A 15,738-nucleotide genomic window follows, 5' to 3' on the forward strand; every position below is an offset into this window, starting at 1 on the left:
ATCTACCTGCGTTTGAAGGTATAATAATTTATGATTAACTACTCTATTGTGGCACAAAAAGAATGGCTTCTCAGAGATCTGGTTGTCCCTAAATTCCAATTTGTAACTTTATCCACAGTCTAAAGGTTTAAAGCTATAATATCAATTAATGCTCTGTTATCCTAAATCTACAGATATCAAGAAACTCTAAATATCGACTGACCTGTCACATCCTAACCAAGATTTAGGTTTGAGTTCGCACAAATTTTTGTAAGTATGGGTCAAGACCAATTGTTGTAAGTATAGCAGAGTAATCTCATATGATCACTAGAGAGCTGGTATATTATGGATCTCTTTAATTTCAAATGCTGCTGCTTAGCACTTAGCCACACTATTACTCTATAATCATGATATGTGTTGTTGCAAAAATCTTACAGGTTCCTGCTTATCTAGGCTTGGTACTAGTTAGCTTTTAGTCATACTATCACTTTCAGAATTTGTCATGTGATGTCCTTGGAGCTTCCTAACATATTCATCTCAGCCTAAGTGAGAAGCAATTTGCTTTTGTCTTATTTCATTGCCACAATCAAAGAATGTTATTCTCTACGGTCACTGTATAAAATATGTTCGGGAAACTGATCAAGTTATGGAGGTTTTCAGAATTGACCAACATCTTTCTCATTTCTCATTACTCTTTGAACAAATCATTTCGGGGCTTAGCAAAATTGTTATATATATTAGATAACGCCATTCGCTAATGTCACTATATAGAATATGCTTATGAAAGTGATCAAGTCAAGTGATGTTCTCCTATTTTACTGATATGTTTCTCCTATGAATTCAGAAAACATGTGTCTGGTACAACTGTTACAATTTTGAGAATATGAATTCAGGTTCTACTGCAATTGTCATATCTGATAAATGTCTACTCATTTTTTGATATACAGATCATGTAATCATGTGAACATGTAAATAGAAAGACAATATTTAAAATGGTGCTAAAACTCAATGTTGATGTAACAGACCTACTGTAATTGTCATATCTGATAAATGTTTATTCATTTTTTGATATATAGATCATGTAATCATGTGAATATTTAAATAGAAAGACAATATTCAAAATGGTGCTAAAATTCAATGTTGATGCAATAGATCTATATTTGAAAGACATACTCGTTAATTAATGCTCTTACCTTGCTGCTCATTTGAAGACACATAGCTGAATAAGTGTATATATTATATGTATGTATTTAAGTCCACTCTATATAATATGTTTGTAATGTAAAATTATTGATATATTTTTTTTACAATTTCTTAGAGCAATAGACAGTAACCTGAAGAAGGCTCAAGAGCCGAAACGCGCGTTGTGACATCTACCACTTTGCCTTCAACATTTTGTTCAGTCTCATGTCTATTGGTTATGTATATTTTTTCTAGTATGGTTTTAATTGACCTTTGTTACATTGCAAAACAACTATAAAAAAAGAAAAGAAAACAGAAGAGAAAAACACAAAAAGAATACAAAATATGTAAATCTAAAAAGAATTGATAAATATATATAATATATACCAATAACATCAAATGAGAATATTTCATTGTTTGAGATTATCTATATATAGTTGGACTTTCCATTCTCAATCTCATATGTAAGCTATATCAACCATGATCTCCATATAAACATATTTTGATTATGTCACTTGGCTATAGACTTCCTTAACTCAGTTTGTTCCCTATGTATAGCAGGTGCAACAGTAATATATGGGGGTCCCCTTTTCTCAAAATACTGGAAGTGATAGGACACTTTTGTAAAGCTTGATGTTGCTGAATAAACCACCTTCTCAGACTTAGCTCCTCAACAGCATCCTATTTACTGATGAGAAAATTCTAGGAACGGAAATGTCAGAACTTAGCCTATGTGATATTTCCGCCTCTGACTTCATGATGCCTGAGATCAAGGTTACCAAAGGTAAAGCCAAGGGTAACTGTTGGTACTACTAACTGGCATCCATGTTTAAACAAGTGCCCCATCATCAACACCAAGTGCATCTTTGTGCAAACCTGATTTATTAATGCTCATGTCAGCTAAATGAGTGCACATTTTCTTCTTCATGATACACAATTATTTTGCCAATGTAAAGTCTTGTTGCATGGATTAGAACAGGTCTTATTAAAATCCTGTATCTGTTGCCAATTTCAAAACACATGTCTAGACCGTGGTATGAGTATATATTATTGGAGTGCCTGATATTTGAGTGTTTAAAAGATTAGAAACGTATATGTTTAAATAATTATATTTAACGTATGACGCTGCGGCGGGTTTTATTGGGACTTGTGTTCAGTCATTTATAAATAGGAGAAAATGCATATATTCTACATTTTGCAATTTTATATTTTAAGGTTTTTAACATAAATGTGTATTATGTTCCGATATGAATTAAATTCCAGAAAAACACAAGAGTGTCCTTAAAATATTTTTGCATTTGAGTGCAAAGGAATATGTCAATATAAGTACTGGCAAATGTTTACCTCTGAGGTTGTCCAGCAGGTACTCAGGGGCTTCAGTAAAGATATTCCAGCTGGAGGACTGAATGGCAGAGACCTGTGTAGGGTGAGCAGTAGGGATCGCAACTGGAAGCTGAATGGATCTGTAATAAAGTGTGAGCTGCAGAGGAATTATAAAAAGGCATTAAATATCGATGGATCCACCTTTTACATAGATAGAAATGTGTTACTGTCAGTGGCTGTAATACTTACCCTTGGAACCTGCATAACTACATCAATGGTTCTTGGAGAGCTTAGTGAGAGAACAACTGTTGCTTTCTTAGAGGGATTTTTCTGCAACTTTTCAGAGCACCCAGCCATAAGTGCAGCTCCTGGGACAAACTGTGCAGCCCTGCATAGTTGAAAACACATACATTTTTTTTGCTGATTTACTGATTTAGATGAAGCATAAATTGAGGCGGTAATGTTTCCATTAATATAATGCTCTGTGTTGAAGTAGCATTTTAAAAAGCTAATCATGCTCCTTAACCCTTTCGATGCTGATGACGAGCTGGGCTCGTCATGGTGCATAGTGGTCGTGTGCTGATGACGAGCCCAGCTCGTCATAAAACAATGAAATAGAACAATCTCCAGCACAGGAGGGGAATTGCCTTAGCAGCGAAGGTGTTTATGGCTGAGTTTGGCTTGGGTTGGGAATGAAAAAATAGTTGATCTATTTGCAGGGAGTGATTTATGATCAGTTGAGATTTTGCAGTCTGTATATTTCAACTTGGAGTCTTTCCTTCAATCATTCAAGTGCATGTTCTGTACTATTATAGCTATTGGCAATCATTTCATCAGCCCTTCAGCACGGCTCACATCTCCAGTGCCATCACTGGTGAGTTAGATCATTCCTGGGGATTCCTTTAGAGTGTAGAGTGTGGCCTGCCAACCCCCCCAGGTCAGCAGAGGCTCTGGCCTTCACACTGCTAGGAGAGGACAGTCCAGCAGATGCAACAATCACTCCCTGCCAGGCATGAATTTTTGCGCTGCTGCAGAGGCGTCATTAAATGCTCTGAATATATGATGGGCCACTATGCGACTTTACATAAGCATAGGAGTCGCACCACCCTAATAGCTTGTTACGACTGCCCACTATGGACCTGTGGTCCCATGATTACCGGACCACCATTCAGTGGTTTTCAGCAGAAGAGCCAGCTGAGGTACACCTTCCTGCACATAAATAATCTTAACAGGCCAATTGCTCTAGCCATGTGTTTTGCAGAATGCAGCACATGTTGAAAGAGCAAAATAGAAGGAGAAATTAAACATTTTTACTAGTATTACCTGTTTAAGACCAGGTATTTCCTGGTCTTATTTTTGGCTGCCCTATATTTTGTAAATATTGGGCAATGGGTGTTGCGCCGGAATGTCCGCTGCAACACCCATTGCACGTCCCTTTCACGCTAAGTGCTGCATGAATAGGGGCAATATTTACAAGGCGGTGTTAAGCTACGTTAAGTGGCTTAACTGCACCCTGTAAATAAGGCGGATTTAACACCACCAGCACTTTGCAAAAAGTGATGTTCTTATAGCGTTAACTCCTTGTAAATATGCCTTCTGTTCTCCTAAAGCTTCACCTCAATTTATTTAGGTCATTGAAAAAATGCTCAAGAGCAAAATGTCTAAATAAGCTCGAAGATAACCTACAGTTAAAGCTGCAGTGCTAGTACAGTTAGTGGGGACTAACGTCATGGACCAAATGGCTAGGCATCTGGTTTGTGTCGTAATTTGGGTACATTTTAAACCTTTGGGCTGAATATCATGTACAATTTGTTGGTCAATTTTGCAGTACTGCAACATTTTGAATTTCCAATTTTATTTTGTGTATTCTTAATACCTTCCCTCTTGTGTAATACTTTTTAAAATACAAGTTGAATTGAGATCTTATATAGTGATAATGTGTAAGTGACAAGGGAAATCACTTGTCAGTGTCTACTTCAGAATATAGCATTTCTTGCATTTTATGAATATATACAATTAGTAAATTTCTACATAATGTAGAAGTGTTACCATTTTCCAGCTGATTTCAGTTTTGATGGGATTCTGGGCCACTCCACCTTCAGCCTCAAGCCCGGTTGGCTGCCAAAGTGACCAGTTTGAGCCTTTGCAGCAATTTTGTAGTCCTGGCAATTCTGACCCCATTTCAGATAGGCCTAATCATAATGTAACAAATGTCATACATTAAATCCGATATATTAAAGACAGAGGAGATGTTACTTTCCCTGTATCGTTAGCTCCCTCCATTCCCCCCCCCCCCCCCCCCCCCCGGTTACATACGGCTGTCTCACCTGTGCTTCATGAGAGTTGACAACGACTGCATTTGCACAAGCGCGCCATCTACTGGAGCCGGCGATTTCCACAGCATAGGCCTGGATCTGGGGCTTGGAGGCATGGTAGTCGGCGTACACGATCACCTGGTATCCTTGTTTCTTGTTGTCATTTCTCACAGCTTGAGCAGTAACAGCCAGCACTGGGGGCTTGTTGTCTCCCATAAATGCAGGCTAGAGGCATGTGACAAAAGTGGAAAACAGCTATTAAACTGAGGACCTGAAAACTCTGCATTAGTTTGTTTGTCAGGGCTGATGGACAGACACTTTCCAAAATGGATCTTTGCTCAGACAACAGCTTTGTTCTGTTAAACCTGGGACAATCTGCTCGAAGGAAAAGCCATATGCAAACATTTTTGATTTCCATAGTTGGGGCTTGAAATGTGTTTCGTCAACTTGTGTACACTTTGCAATGCAAATGCAACGGAATGCACATATGATGTACAGAAGAATACTGAGAAACCATGAAGCTAAGGACTGCTACAATCCATCAAAGGAAATATATTTTCTTCTTTCCAAACAGCCATTACACAGATTTTACAAAAGTTGTCACCTTCTGTGGGAAGCTCTGTCGTCTAAGCCTTCGCCACTAACTATTACAAGGTTTCTTGGCCTACACCGCGTCATGGAGAATGAAGGGTGATGCAAATGTAGTTTGTCAACAATCATTAAACGGTCATCTGTTGTACAGGGACCTTATGTATCAACTTGTCACTCATGATTTTGTGTTTCTCTAAGAATTACTTAGAGAGCACCAGTGCATAATCTGGAGTATGTATAGAGTGCTGATGCATTATCTGCAATAAGAACAAAATAGTAACGCAGCATCTAGAACACAGATTACATACAGGACATTATCACATTGTCTGGAATACCTTCGAAACAGTAATCCATGGTCTGGATAACAAGCAGGCAGCATCCAGTGTTTCTATGACCCACCTAAGACTCCTACATCTTGTGAACTGTGTATCCAACACTAATAATGCAGCATCACTTTTTAGATGGTTTTCTATGGCTATACAGCCAGAGCGCCGAAGCGCTTTGTAGGAGATATAAATATAATGTATAGGTATAAACATGTCCTTGTTAAACAAAAGGCAGGAGCAAGGCTATGCCAATGCATTAGAGTGAAAACTGATTAACAATCAGGGACACAATACAGACAAGTGTCCAACAGTATTGCTCTGTCAGAAAAACGAGATTATGCCTTTTGTAAATCATAATATGAAAAAGGCAACATGGGCTTATTAAATGTAGACTGACAACTTGAACATTTATATATATATATAAAGGGTATGTAATAAGTAAGATGTGCCTGACAGCGGATGCTGAACTGAAGCAAGTCCAAATGTGATATTTTTCAAGACAAAATAGAGATAAACTAAAATCATTTTTGCAAAGCTCACATTAGAATATGGCAACCAAACAAAAGATCGGTTTTCGTGTCACACAAGGTAGTTTGACCATGGCAGGAAGCAATTCAACTTCTTGAAAGTTCATTTTCGTCAAAACCCTTTTGAACAAATCATTACACTGTTTGAAAGCAGGTGTTTATCAGAGGTAGAATAGTAAAATGTTCATAATTGCAGGGTCACTGCAAAGAAAACCTGTTTCAAAGTAGTGTATTTTAGAGTTGTAGGTATTTATAATTATAAAACGTGTTTGCTTCTAGAAATGTGGCCACCCCAGAAAAACAGATTGTAATTGTTTGGATGACACCCAGAGTCCTGATACTGTGACCCACCCCTTACAGAAGTAAGTGAGTGTTCTATCTCCACTTCCTCAGTGTTGGCTTAACGTAATTTGTTAATTTACAGAATCTGAAAAGGAGCCCTCCCAAGATGTCCGACATGGGGGGAATAATGTGATACTGATCTATATTCATGCGGCACCTACCCTCTGAGATCTTCTGGCATTGGAGGCGCTGCTACTGCTGCTGCTTGAAGAGCTGGAGCTGGACTGGGAAGACACTCTGTGTCCTGAGGATCTCTTCTTAGGATTCTGGATTATTACAAAGTAGTTTATGAATATGCACAGTTTAAATGCAGTTTACATACATAAGAGTTATATCAATAACTTAAAAAAAAAAGTTAAAATATATTTGCAGGCCTGACTGCTACTTAGAGATTTTAGGACTAACTAAATCCTCACAAGTGAGTGTGATAGCCATGTATTTCGGTGTTTCTGTTATACACAATTGTAGTCATCTTTCTGTCCTCCTGCTAATGATGGTTTGGATTGAGGTACGGTAGGAATAAATGTGGGTCACAAATTGACTTACCTCATTAATATTCATGAGGTTGGTCGCATTGTGCAACCCATTGGGAATCGCTAAAACACTAGGATGGTGGCCTGATGGGGCCAGCAGACCACCATATCTGTGTTTGCTTTTATTAAATAAAGTAACATGTTTTTTTAAGTGCAGTCCATTTTCCTTAAAAAAAATCGGTTGCGTTTCAAAAACAGAAATTACAAGTTTTCTTTAACCTTGGGACCACTGCTGCTCTAAAAAACGTTTTCTCAAACATTCAGAAAGGGGAAGGGGTCCCAAATGTTTTGCAACAGCATTTCCATTACAAAATATTCACACACACCACTAAGTGTCACTATTAGGAAGGGAGCCTTTAACACGCCCCTTCCCTATACCAAATCTCGAACCCATTTTGAGATTCGTTAACAAGTTTACCCAATCGCAAAATAGGGTTTGGTACATGTTAAAAGGATTTTTGTGGTCGCAAACAGCCCGATTTGTTCTGGGAATCGGCCCGTTCGTTACATCAAAAAACCTGCATACATCTGACCCTTAGTGCTCAACTTAGAGAAATGGCTTTGATTCCCACTTGAAAACTGGAAAACCCAACATTCAGCTTTTTGATGACATATCAAACATGGTGCTAACATTACAGAAATATCATTGTTCATTACACATAATTCGAGAAAATCAAACAAGAATTATATATCATAAATATTAACTCCAGATTATGTTGAATACAACTTACAGAGCTTCTGTATGCTGGGGTGAAACGTAGGTCATATATGTCAGGGTTCGTCTGCAGGAGAAAAAAATGAGGAACTACATGTTTAGTGGGAACAAGTGCTGGCCCTTTCTCTAAACATTCAATGAATGTAGCTCAAACAAGTGATTATCAAGCCTGATGCATCATGTTCAACACTAGCTGCATCATTTACAAGACTGTCATTGCCAATATCCTTCCATACATCTGCATCCAAGAACAGAACCTCTAGCAAAACATAAAAAACATGCAGCGGAAAAGTCTCCAAGCTGCAAATGAGGAATTGCAAGAAGAAAGAGAAGGGATGAAAAGCCTACACCTATTCTGCATCCAAAGGTTGGAACAATATCCCAAATAAAATCCAGTAGGGCACTGCTCCAGTCCTGGAAGGAGCTGCAGAATCATCTTTCCAAGAAGCGCTCCATCACTTCACTATCGCCACTGCCATTTAATCTAAGGTGCCCCCACTCCATCAGTTCCCACTCTCATGCTTACTGTTCATTCTACTATTAGCTTCATAAACCTATTTACTTTGTTCCCCATCCCCATCTTCACCTTATTCCAACAAGCCCTATTATGTCTCACCTATATAAATTGTAACTTGTCTCCTGTACATCGTTTAGTTGCATTGTAGTTCGACTGAAACTTTATGAATTACATTAAAATGTACTTGATCATCACTTGAAATACCACTAATTTCACATTACCAAACATATTTCACATGAAATGAAATACTAGCTCAACTTTACTGCCAGCTTAAACCTAAATGGTGCACATCCATGCTTTTATTCTTCAGATAGGATGCCATGATCTTCTATATTAGAGGTGAAGAAGGGATCAAGTCGAATGAGTGACAGTCTGTATTCATTCATTTTAACTGGACAGCCTCTATTGAATGAGTTTCTAGTTCATCTAAAAGGCTTAAAGAGGGAGTCTTTATCATGATTTCACATATATTGTCACATCCAATTATGCACTGTGTTTGCACACCTTTTGCGACAGCGTACAGTATTTGGTATTGGGCAATTGTACCTACATTCTAACGGAGGGTCCCTGACTTAAAAAATAATGATGACTTTTAAATATGTTCTCACAATACAGTGATTTCTTTTTGCCTATTATTGCTACCTTATTGCTGTAAAAAATGTGGTTTGTGTGTGGCATTACTATTGTATAATTAAAAACCTTCTTCGAGTCAGTATACATTATCAGCAATGTAATCAGCTGGATTCACTGCTGAGCACATACAGACTGTTTAAAAGCAGGATGGAAAGGAGGTAAAATCACACACATGCCCCCCCCCCTGAAGGTGAACACACAGATGGATCTAAAGAACATGAAGAAGAGGAGGGAAAGTACATAGGCAACACTAATGAGAGCTCTTGGGAGGAGGCATTGATGTACCCAAGCAAAGTATTACTGAGGTCACATTTTCGAATAATTGAATTGGAGATTCTCCCCTGGGTACACTACATGAGGCTTCAGGTAAAAAGAAAGAATTGCAGGTCAACCACTGCTCATCAATTGAGAGGATGCTGGTCAGGAGGCGCCTTCATGCACATGCTATTGAGTTGCCCAATCATAGAGACATATTGGAAAAGGGTGAGTATGAAACTTAAAGCAGCATTCAGATTTCATCTGGACCTATAAACACCTACTATATTTTAGGTCATATGGCAAATTAATGATGTCACTAGGTATAAAAAAATCTTTAATCAGAAAAGTGTTTCTGTAGTAACTAAAGCAAGTGTACAGAAATAGTGTAGTCACCCTACACCCATTATTGGAGCAGTAGCATTAACTGGTGAACAATGGCTGAGAATGCAATGTAAGACAAAATACTCTGCCCAAGGGTTTTGATATGATTGTTGGGGTCTGTTTGGAACATAGTGGGCTGAGCTGAGAGCTAGGAACACAGCATCACAATACACACCTCTAATTAACACGTGTAGAATGCCTAGGATTCAAAATGACGTAACTGTATGAAGAATGATGATACAGTGCAGTCTTTGTGCTCTGCTGTATCCTGTTAGGTGAACTAGATTTGGTGTTTATTTGAGGTCAACCCCACAGGGACTGCACATGAAGTCAGCTCAGCTGCAGATAAATAGACTCATCCTTGAAAATTACTACTTTAATATATCTTTTTAAAAGTATTTCATTCACAATGAAATCAGTACATTACCCGTTTCCTGTGGGACTCGTTGCTACTGCTGCTGCTGCTGCTGCTGCTTGCGCTGCTAATGCTCCATTGATTCCTGCGATTATGTTGATGCTGTTGTTGGCTTCCATGGTGAGAAGTTTGATGGCGCCTGAGACTTTTTCTTCTGTTGCTGCTGCTGCTACTGCTACTGCTACTGCTACTGCTGCTGCTGCTGCTGCTGCTACTGCTGCTGCTTCTGCTGTTTTGTCTCTTTTTGTTTCTGCTCTTACTGGCATTGTTGCTGCTGCTGCTGCTGCTGCTACTGCTACTGCTGCTACTTTGACCTTTGTTCTTTCTAGCATTTCTGCTATCTTTTTGCTGAATGCTTCTTGAGGGGCTGCTGGATGATGGTGATGATGATGATGATGATGAGGAGGAGGAGGAGGAGGAGGACGAGGAGGAGGAGGAAGAGGAGGTAGAAGAGGAACTAGATGAACTTGATAAACTGTTCTTCTTTCCAGCCTTTGCAACCTCAGCAACATTTGGAGCATGCTCCTTAGAATGTTTGTTTTTCCTCTGATGTTTCTTGTCTTTTTTAGGCAAGCTTCCATTTCTAACCTGCAAACAGAATAAGAATAGGAATACAAGATCTTGTAGTTGCTTTGCCAAATAGCATCAGTTTTTTTAGTCTAATAACACTCTCTTGCACAGTTACATAAGGTCAAAGGGCATTTGGTGTGACCAAAGTCATTTTGCACAATGCACCATGCACTGACATTTCAAATTATGTTCTTCTGATTAATAAATAAGGTGTGTAACAGATAAACACACTATAAATTAATACAAATTTAAAATAAAGAAGTATGCAAACATATTTGTCCGATATTGGCAACACTTTCCTCAAAATAGTTATAGTGATAGTGAAATTAATATTTTTAGAAAAGCATTTAACACTACTACTACTACTACTAACTACTTTAGTTATCTAGTATAATATTATGCCAGCTACCGTATATTCTTCATCAATTCCCAGAATCTTCTTCAGCTTCATTTGAACCACAGAGTCTTCAAGCTCTTCACCTTCGTTCTCCTCTACAGTTACCATGGTGATTATTTTTGATGCTGCTTTTGGTCCTGCCTGTACCTCTAGCATCAGTTTTTGGATAGCTGCATCTGTATGAGCTGTAACCAACCAGGGTAATTACATTATTTCATACAACCTTCAATATATCTTCAGATTTCAATTATGTTCAACAGTCTGCACACGAACACTAAAAAGAAATTGTTCAAATGTTGTAAAGGGGTACCTGGTTTTATGATAAGCTTGGCTTCATTCTCTCCAATTAATTTGTACAGAGGTGAATTTCTGAGGAAGGCAGCATTTTGAGATTTGTACTCGAGGCACACTTGGAAGCCAAAGGTTTTAGCTTTCGCACAAGACTGATATGCATTAGTACTTCTGGCAGCAGAGTGGTGATCTCTATCTTCTGCGGAGTAGGCGTACCTCTTGGACAAAAGTTCAGACGATACTTCCTGATTTAAACATAGAAAAATGATTATTTATAAATGTGTTTTTAGTGTTTGTATATGTAGTGCATATTGTGATTATCTTGCTAGGTCTGTGCATTGTGTGACTATGTAGGCAATAATGGTTAATTACTTTCTCTCTCTGTTTGTCTGTCTTCATGTACATATAGCTAGCTAGTGATCATTGAGTCTGTCTTTTGTGCTTCTGTGTTTATCTGTTGCTCTCCGTCACAGGCAGGAAAATAGAACTCCTTAAGAAGTAGACCCTATTTTGTGAACATGAAGTCAAAAGGAATACAATACCACTTTTGCAACCAATTTTCCTGTTATTCTTTGACTTGGATTTGTTTTAAAATCCAACCCATTTATTGAATTAGGTGAAGTTTGGCATTTTTGCCATATTCATTTCTAAGTAAGTTTCACATCTGGTCACACATTATTCTGCTTTGCCCTGATCTGACATGTACGTATTTGATTCAAAGTTAAGACTAAGTTTGAAACCTTACTTATGTATTATTCTTTTACATCAACCAACATTTGAACTATAAACAGAATTAAATTATCTTTACTGAAATGACTTATTGATTCTCTTTTCAATTTGAAATACAAAATGTCACATTACCATCATGCTGGCAGCCTCTGCTGATGATTTTCCTGTTGTCTCAAAATGTTTCTTAAGAATGTTTGGCACAGCTCCTTGTGTCAGTAATGGGGTTCTCTTGGCTGTATCCAGGTCTTCTACATTTCTTGTAACAGCAAACACCTGAGCTCTGGGGACACATTTGAAATACTGTGAATCTGTCAGATGGACTGGGACTGGGGCTGTACAAGAAGTTTCAGAGGTGAGGTTTACATTATGCATTTAGGGGCAGATTTCTATTGACTTGCGTTACCCTTGCGCCACGCAAGATGGCGCAAGGGTGATGCAACTACTAAGACAGATTTATCACGCCACTTAAGGCCACCTTGCGTGGCTCTGCCTGGCTTGATAAATCTAGAGTAGAACAAAATGCAAAGCAGATCGCTGCAATGCGTTACTGCGTTACTCTACCCCAGGAAGGTGTTCCATGGGTGGAGGGTGGGTGTTCCCATGCATCCACCCTTTGATTTTGTCGCATTCCCAGATTTACCATTATTGGTAGACCTGGGAATGGGTCAAAATCCTACACCTCGCCAGGTGAAATGTCTTTATTTCTCCTCATCGTTTCCTCTGCCTATGTGTGCTGCATTCTGCCGCAGGAGGTTTGTTTTTGTGCAGGAAGGTGTTCCTTCCTGAACAAAATCAATCCTTTCTGCAATGCAGGCACCCTTGCCTGCACTAGTGCTATGCAGCACATTGTGCACTAGCCCAAGAAAAGGACACGTATAATGTTAAATAGGGGATATTTCTGCACTGTCACGCAACAGAGTGCAGTGAGTTGGTTTGCTGCGTTGTGCTGCCTTAAAGCTTGATAAATGTACCCCATAGGCTTTACACAATGTGATACACTTGTAAGTTTCAGGAATAGAAGGAGAAGTGTGCTCAAAAAGGAGTTCACATGGCAGATGTTCAGATGTGCATATCTTTTGTATTGTTAACATTTCCACGGATGCATCAGATTCCCATGCATAATAGCAATATTAAATGAATCAACTTCACCATAAAGATGATTTTTGGAGATGCAGGATAATGTAATGGAGAGTTTTAGCTTACTGTAAAGAAGTGACAGGCTACAAATCACAGTTTCATTTGAACCATTGACTGTGATTTCTTGTGGCAATTTATCCCTCAAGATTGCTGCATTTAACTTTATCTAGCCTTAAATGGTAGCTATTTAAGCTGTCTGTGAATTGGTGATGGTTGCAAATATTTTAAGGCTTATCTCATAGCTCTTACATCTGTTTCATGGTTTGCTAATAAAATCCTTATGGCCTTTCAACACACTCATGGTGAAGGACACTGCCACATACCATCTCATCACTACAGTTTGCTTCTTGTATACTAGATACTGCCTTGTATTTGCATATATAGTAGCTTTTCAAATGTATTTTGGGAGCGACAAGTGGCTTATATTTTATAAATACCTCATCAATTAGACACAGTACTCGTTAGGGTAAAGTTGAGTCTAATATGTAAGTTCCAGCCAGAAGGGAGGTAAGATAGGGTTTATTATCCATGGCCCGCTCCGTGCAGTGTTCTTAAACTTAGCTGACAATATATGTGATTAATAGCTCACTGTGGTGTTTAGTTATCAAGGTCTAACCTGACCGTGTAATTTTAGTTTTAGTTGTACAGCTGCTAAGAAAAAGCCAATCAGGTCAATATTCTATGGAGTGGGTGTGGGGGGAAAACAAAATGGATGACACGTCCTACAAAACCCAAGACTCCAGTCCACTATACGTATTGTAACTCTGTATATTTTCCTTCTCTATTTCAATAAACTCGGATACGTGGTTTTCCGTAGCAAAGAAACTTTTATTCTTGACAAATATACGCATAAGTATAATGGTAAAGGGGGATGTTTGGTATGTAAAACACAATAGAGACTGTGGAGTGTTTGCTGGAGTATTTGTTGTGGGAGGATAAGGGTAATAGAGTGAAAGGCTATATTTGAATACTACACCACCTCTCTGTACCTTTCCGTAGGGAGAATGGTTGTCTGCTTATTAGGAGTGATTCCGCATTTTCAGTTAAGAGCATTCACACCTAGTACAAGTGGCGTCATGCATTCTCATTGAAGCCAATACTTCATGCCCATGCCTTCAAAAAATGAAATTGTAGCTGGGTGGTGTTTTTTCATTTATCTTTAAAACTAAGGGAGCATTTCATGAGACACAGCAACTGGTTAAACCATTCAGTCCCAAAGATGTTTTTACTGTATGTCAGTTCTTTTTTTTCTTACTAAAAAGGGATGCCCAGAACTTTGATCATTTACCAGATGGGCAATGAAACACAATGTTCTTAAAAGTTTGTGTCATAAGGGGTTTCCAGTTCATAACGTTAACCTAATGTTGGATATGGTTATTGACAGGATTGTGACCTATGTATCCAAAGAGATAACATTGAGGACTAGATGACTGGAATCTGTTCTTTAATAACACTACTTATATGCCCTCTTGTAGAGAATTGTTTAAGTTATGTCTGACCTCTGCAATCTTGCTAGGCGAATCTGCAGCAACTTTGAAAATAAATAACCCTTACTTTAACATATCACAATACCAAAGAAAACATTAAGGGCCAGATGTATTATGCATTTTACCGGTTGCAAATGGCCCATTTCAGATTGGTGGAATGCTATTCACAAACGGGAAGGGGGCCCCTAGGTACCACTTTCCCTTTTTGAATTGGGGCGCCAATATTTTTTCAGAGCAGGCAGTGATTCCACAGCATACTGCCCACTCTAAAAAGATGAAAAAAAATATTTTAATTTACATTTCTGAAATGCATCCCATTTTCCTTTAAGGAAAATGGGCTGCATAAAAAAACTGCTTTATTTAACAAGCATTCACAGACCATCCCTCCGAGTGTCGGCCATTCCTAATGGATAACAAATTGCGACCTGCCTCGTGACTATTAATGAGGCAGGTCCCTTGTGACCCATTTGGGATTCGCAAACAGTGTCTGAGACACTGTTGTACGTCAGGTTTTGTGGCTCGCATATTGCGAGTTGCTAAAAATTGCGCTGTGCGAGTCACAACCCCTGACAGTCGTATACGTGGCCCATGAATCCATTAGTTATAGAATGCAGTCAAATCAATAACTTTTAATGATGAGGAAACAAAAACTGTTCATTTTCAAAAAATCCAGGTTAATAATATGTACATATTTTAAATAATAAACAAATGGAATACCTGGTTATTAGGAGTTCATTCTCCTGCTGGCATGGTGCAGTCTCAAACTTGATATTTTTGGCTTTCATGTCAATCTTGGCTGTGAATTTCATTGGAGCATTTGCACGAACCTTGGCATGAAACTCAATTCCAGCTTGGATGAGGTGGGTGTTGATACCCATAGTTGCCACAGTGTGCTTGGACACACTGAAAGAGAAATCAAAAGTACAATATGTGGTCATTATCTCACAATCAATACAAAAGTGACATTGTTGACCTGCAGCAAAAGTTGGCCATGTAGGTCTGCATTCTTAGAATAGGAAACACTAATCTACCACCTATGTGGCGAGTATTTGTTAACAAAATATGTTTGACACTGAGATTGTAGAGGACA

At 38.5% G+C, this 15,738-nt stretch overlaps 1 protein-coding gene across 1 annotated transcript in view; it reads right to left on the reverse strand.

Annotated features, from left to right (window-relative positions):
- The window catches only part of LOC147747527 (vitellogenin-A2-like), a 63,662-nt gene that overhangs the window by 14,321 nt on the left and 33,603 nt on the right, over positions 1–15,738 (reverse strand). The window contains exons 19-29 of the mRNA XM_086954002.1: positions 15,366–15,551; positions 12,157–12,304; positions 11,315–11,540; positions 11,017–11,189; positions 10,050–10,625; positions 7,850–7,900; positions 6,747–6,851; positions 4,812–5,024; positions 4,534–4,676; positions 2,734–2,872; positions 2,506–2,641 (exon numbers count right to left, since the gene is read on the reverse strand). Of these exons, the coding sequence (XP_086810128.1) occupies positions 2,506–2,641; positions 2,734–2,872; positions 4,534–4,676; positions 4,812–5,024; positions 6,747–6,851; positions 7,850–7,900; positions 10,050–10,625; positions 11,017–11,189; positions 11,315–11,540; positions 12,157–12,304; positions 15,366–15,551 (2,096 nt within the window). The remainder of the gene's footprint in view (positions 1–2,505; positions 2,642–2,733; positions 2,873–4,533; positions 4,677–4,811; positions 5,025–6,746; positions 6,852–7,849; positions 7,901–10,049; positions 10,626–11,016; positions 11,190–11,314; positions 11,541–12,156; positions 12,305–15,365; positions 15,552–15,738) is intronic.

Source organism: Lissotriton vulgaris, chromosome 1_1 (assembly GCF_964263255.1).
Source record: "Lissotriton vulgaris chromosome 1_1, aLisVul1.2, whole genome shotgun sequence".
In the NCBI taxonomy this organism is placed as follows: domain Eukaryota; kingdom Metazoa; phylum Chordata; class Amphibia; order Caudata; family Salamandridae; genus Lissotriton; species Lissotriton vulgaris.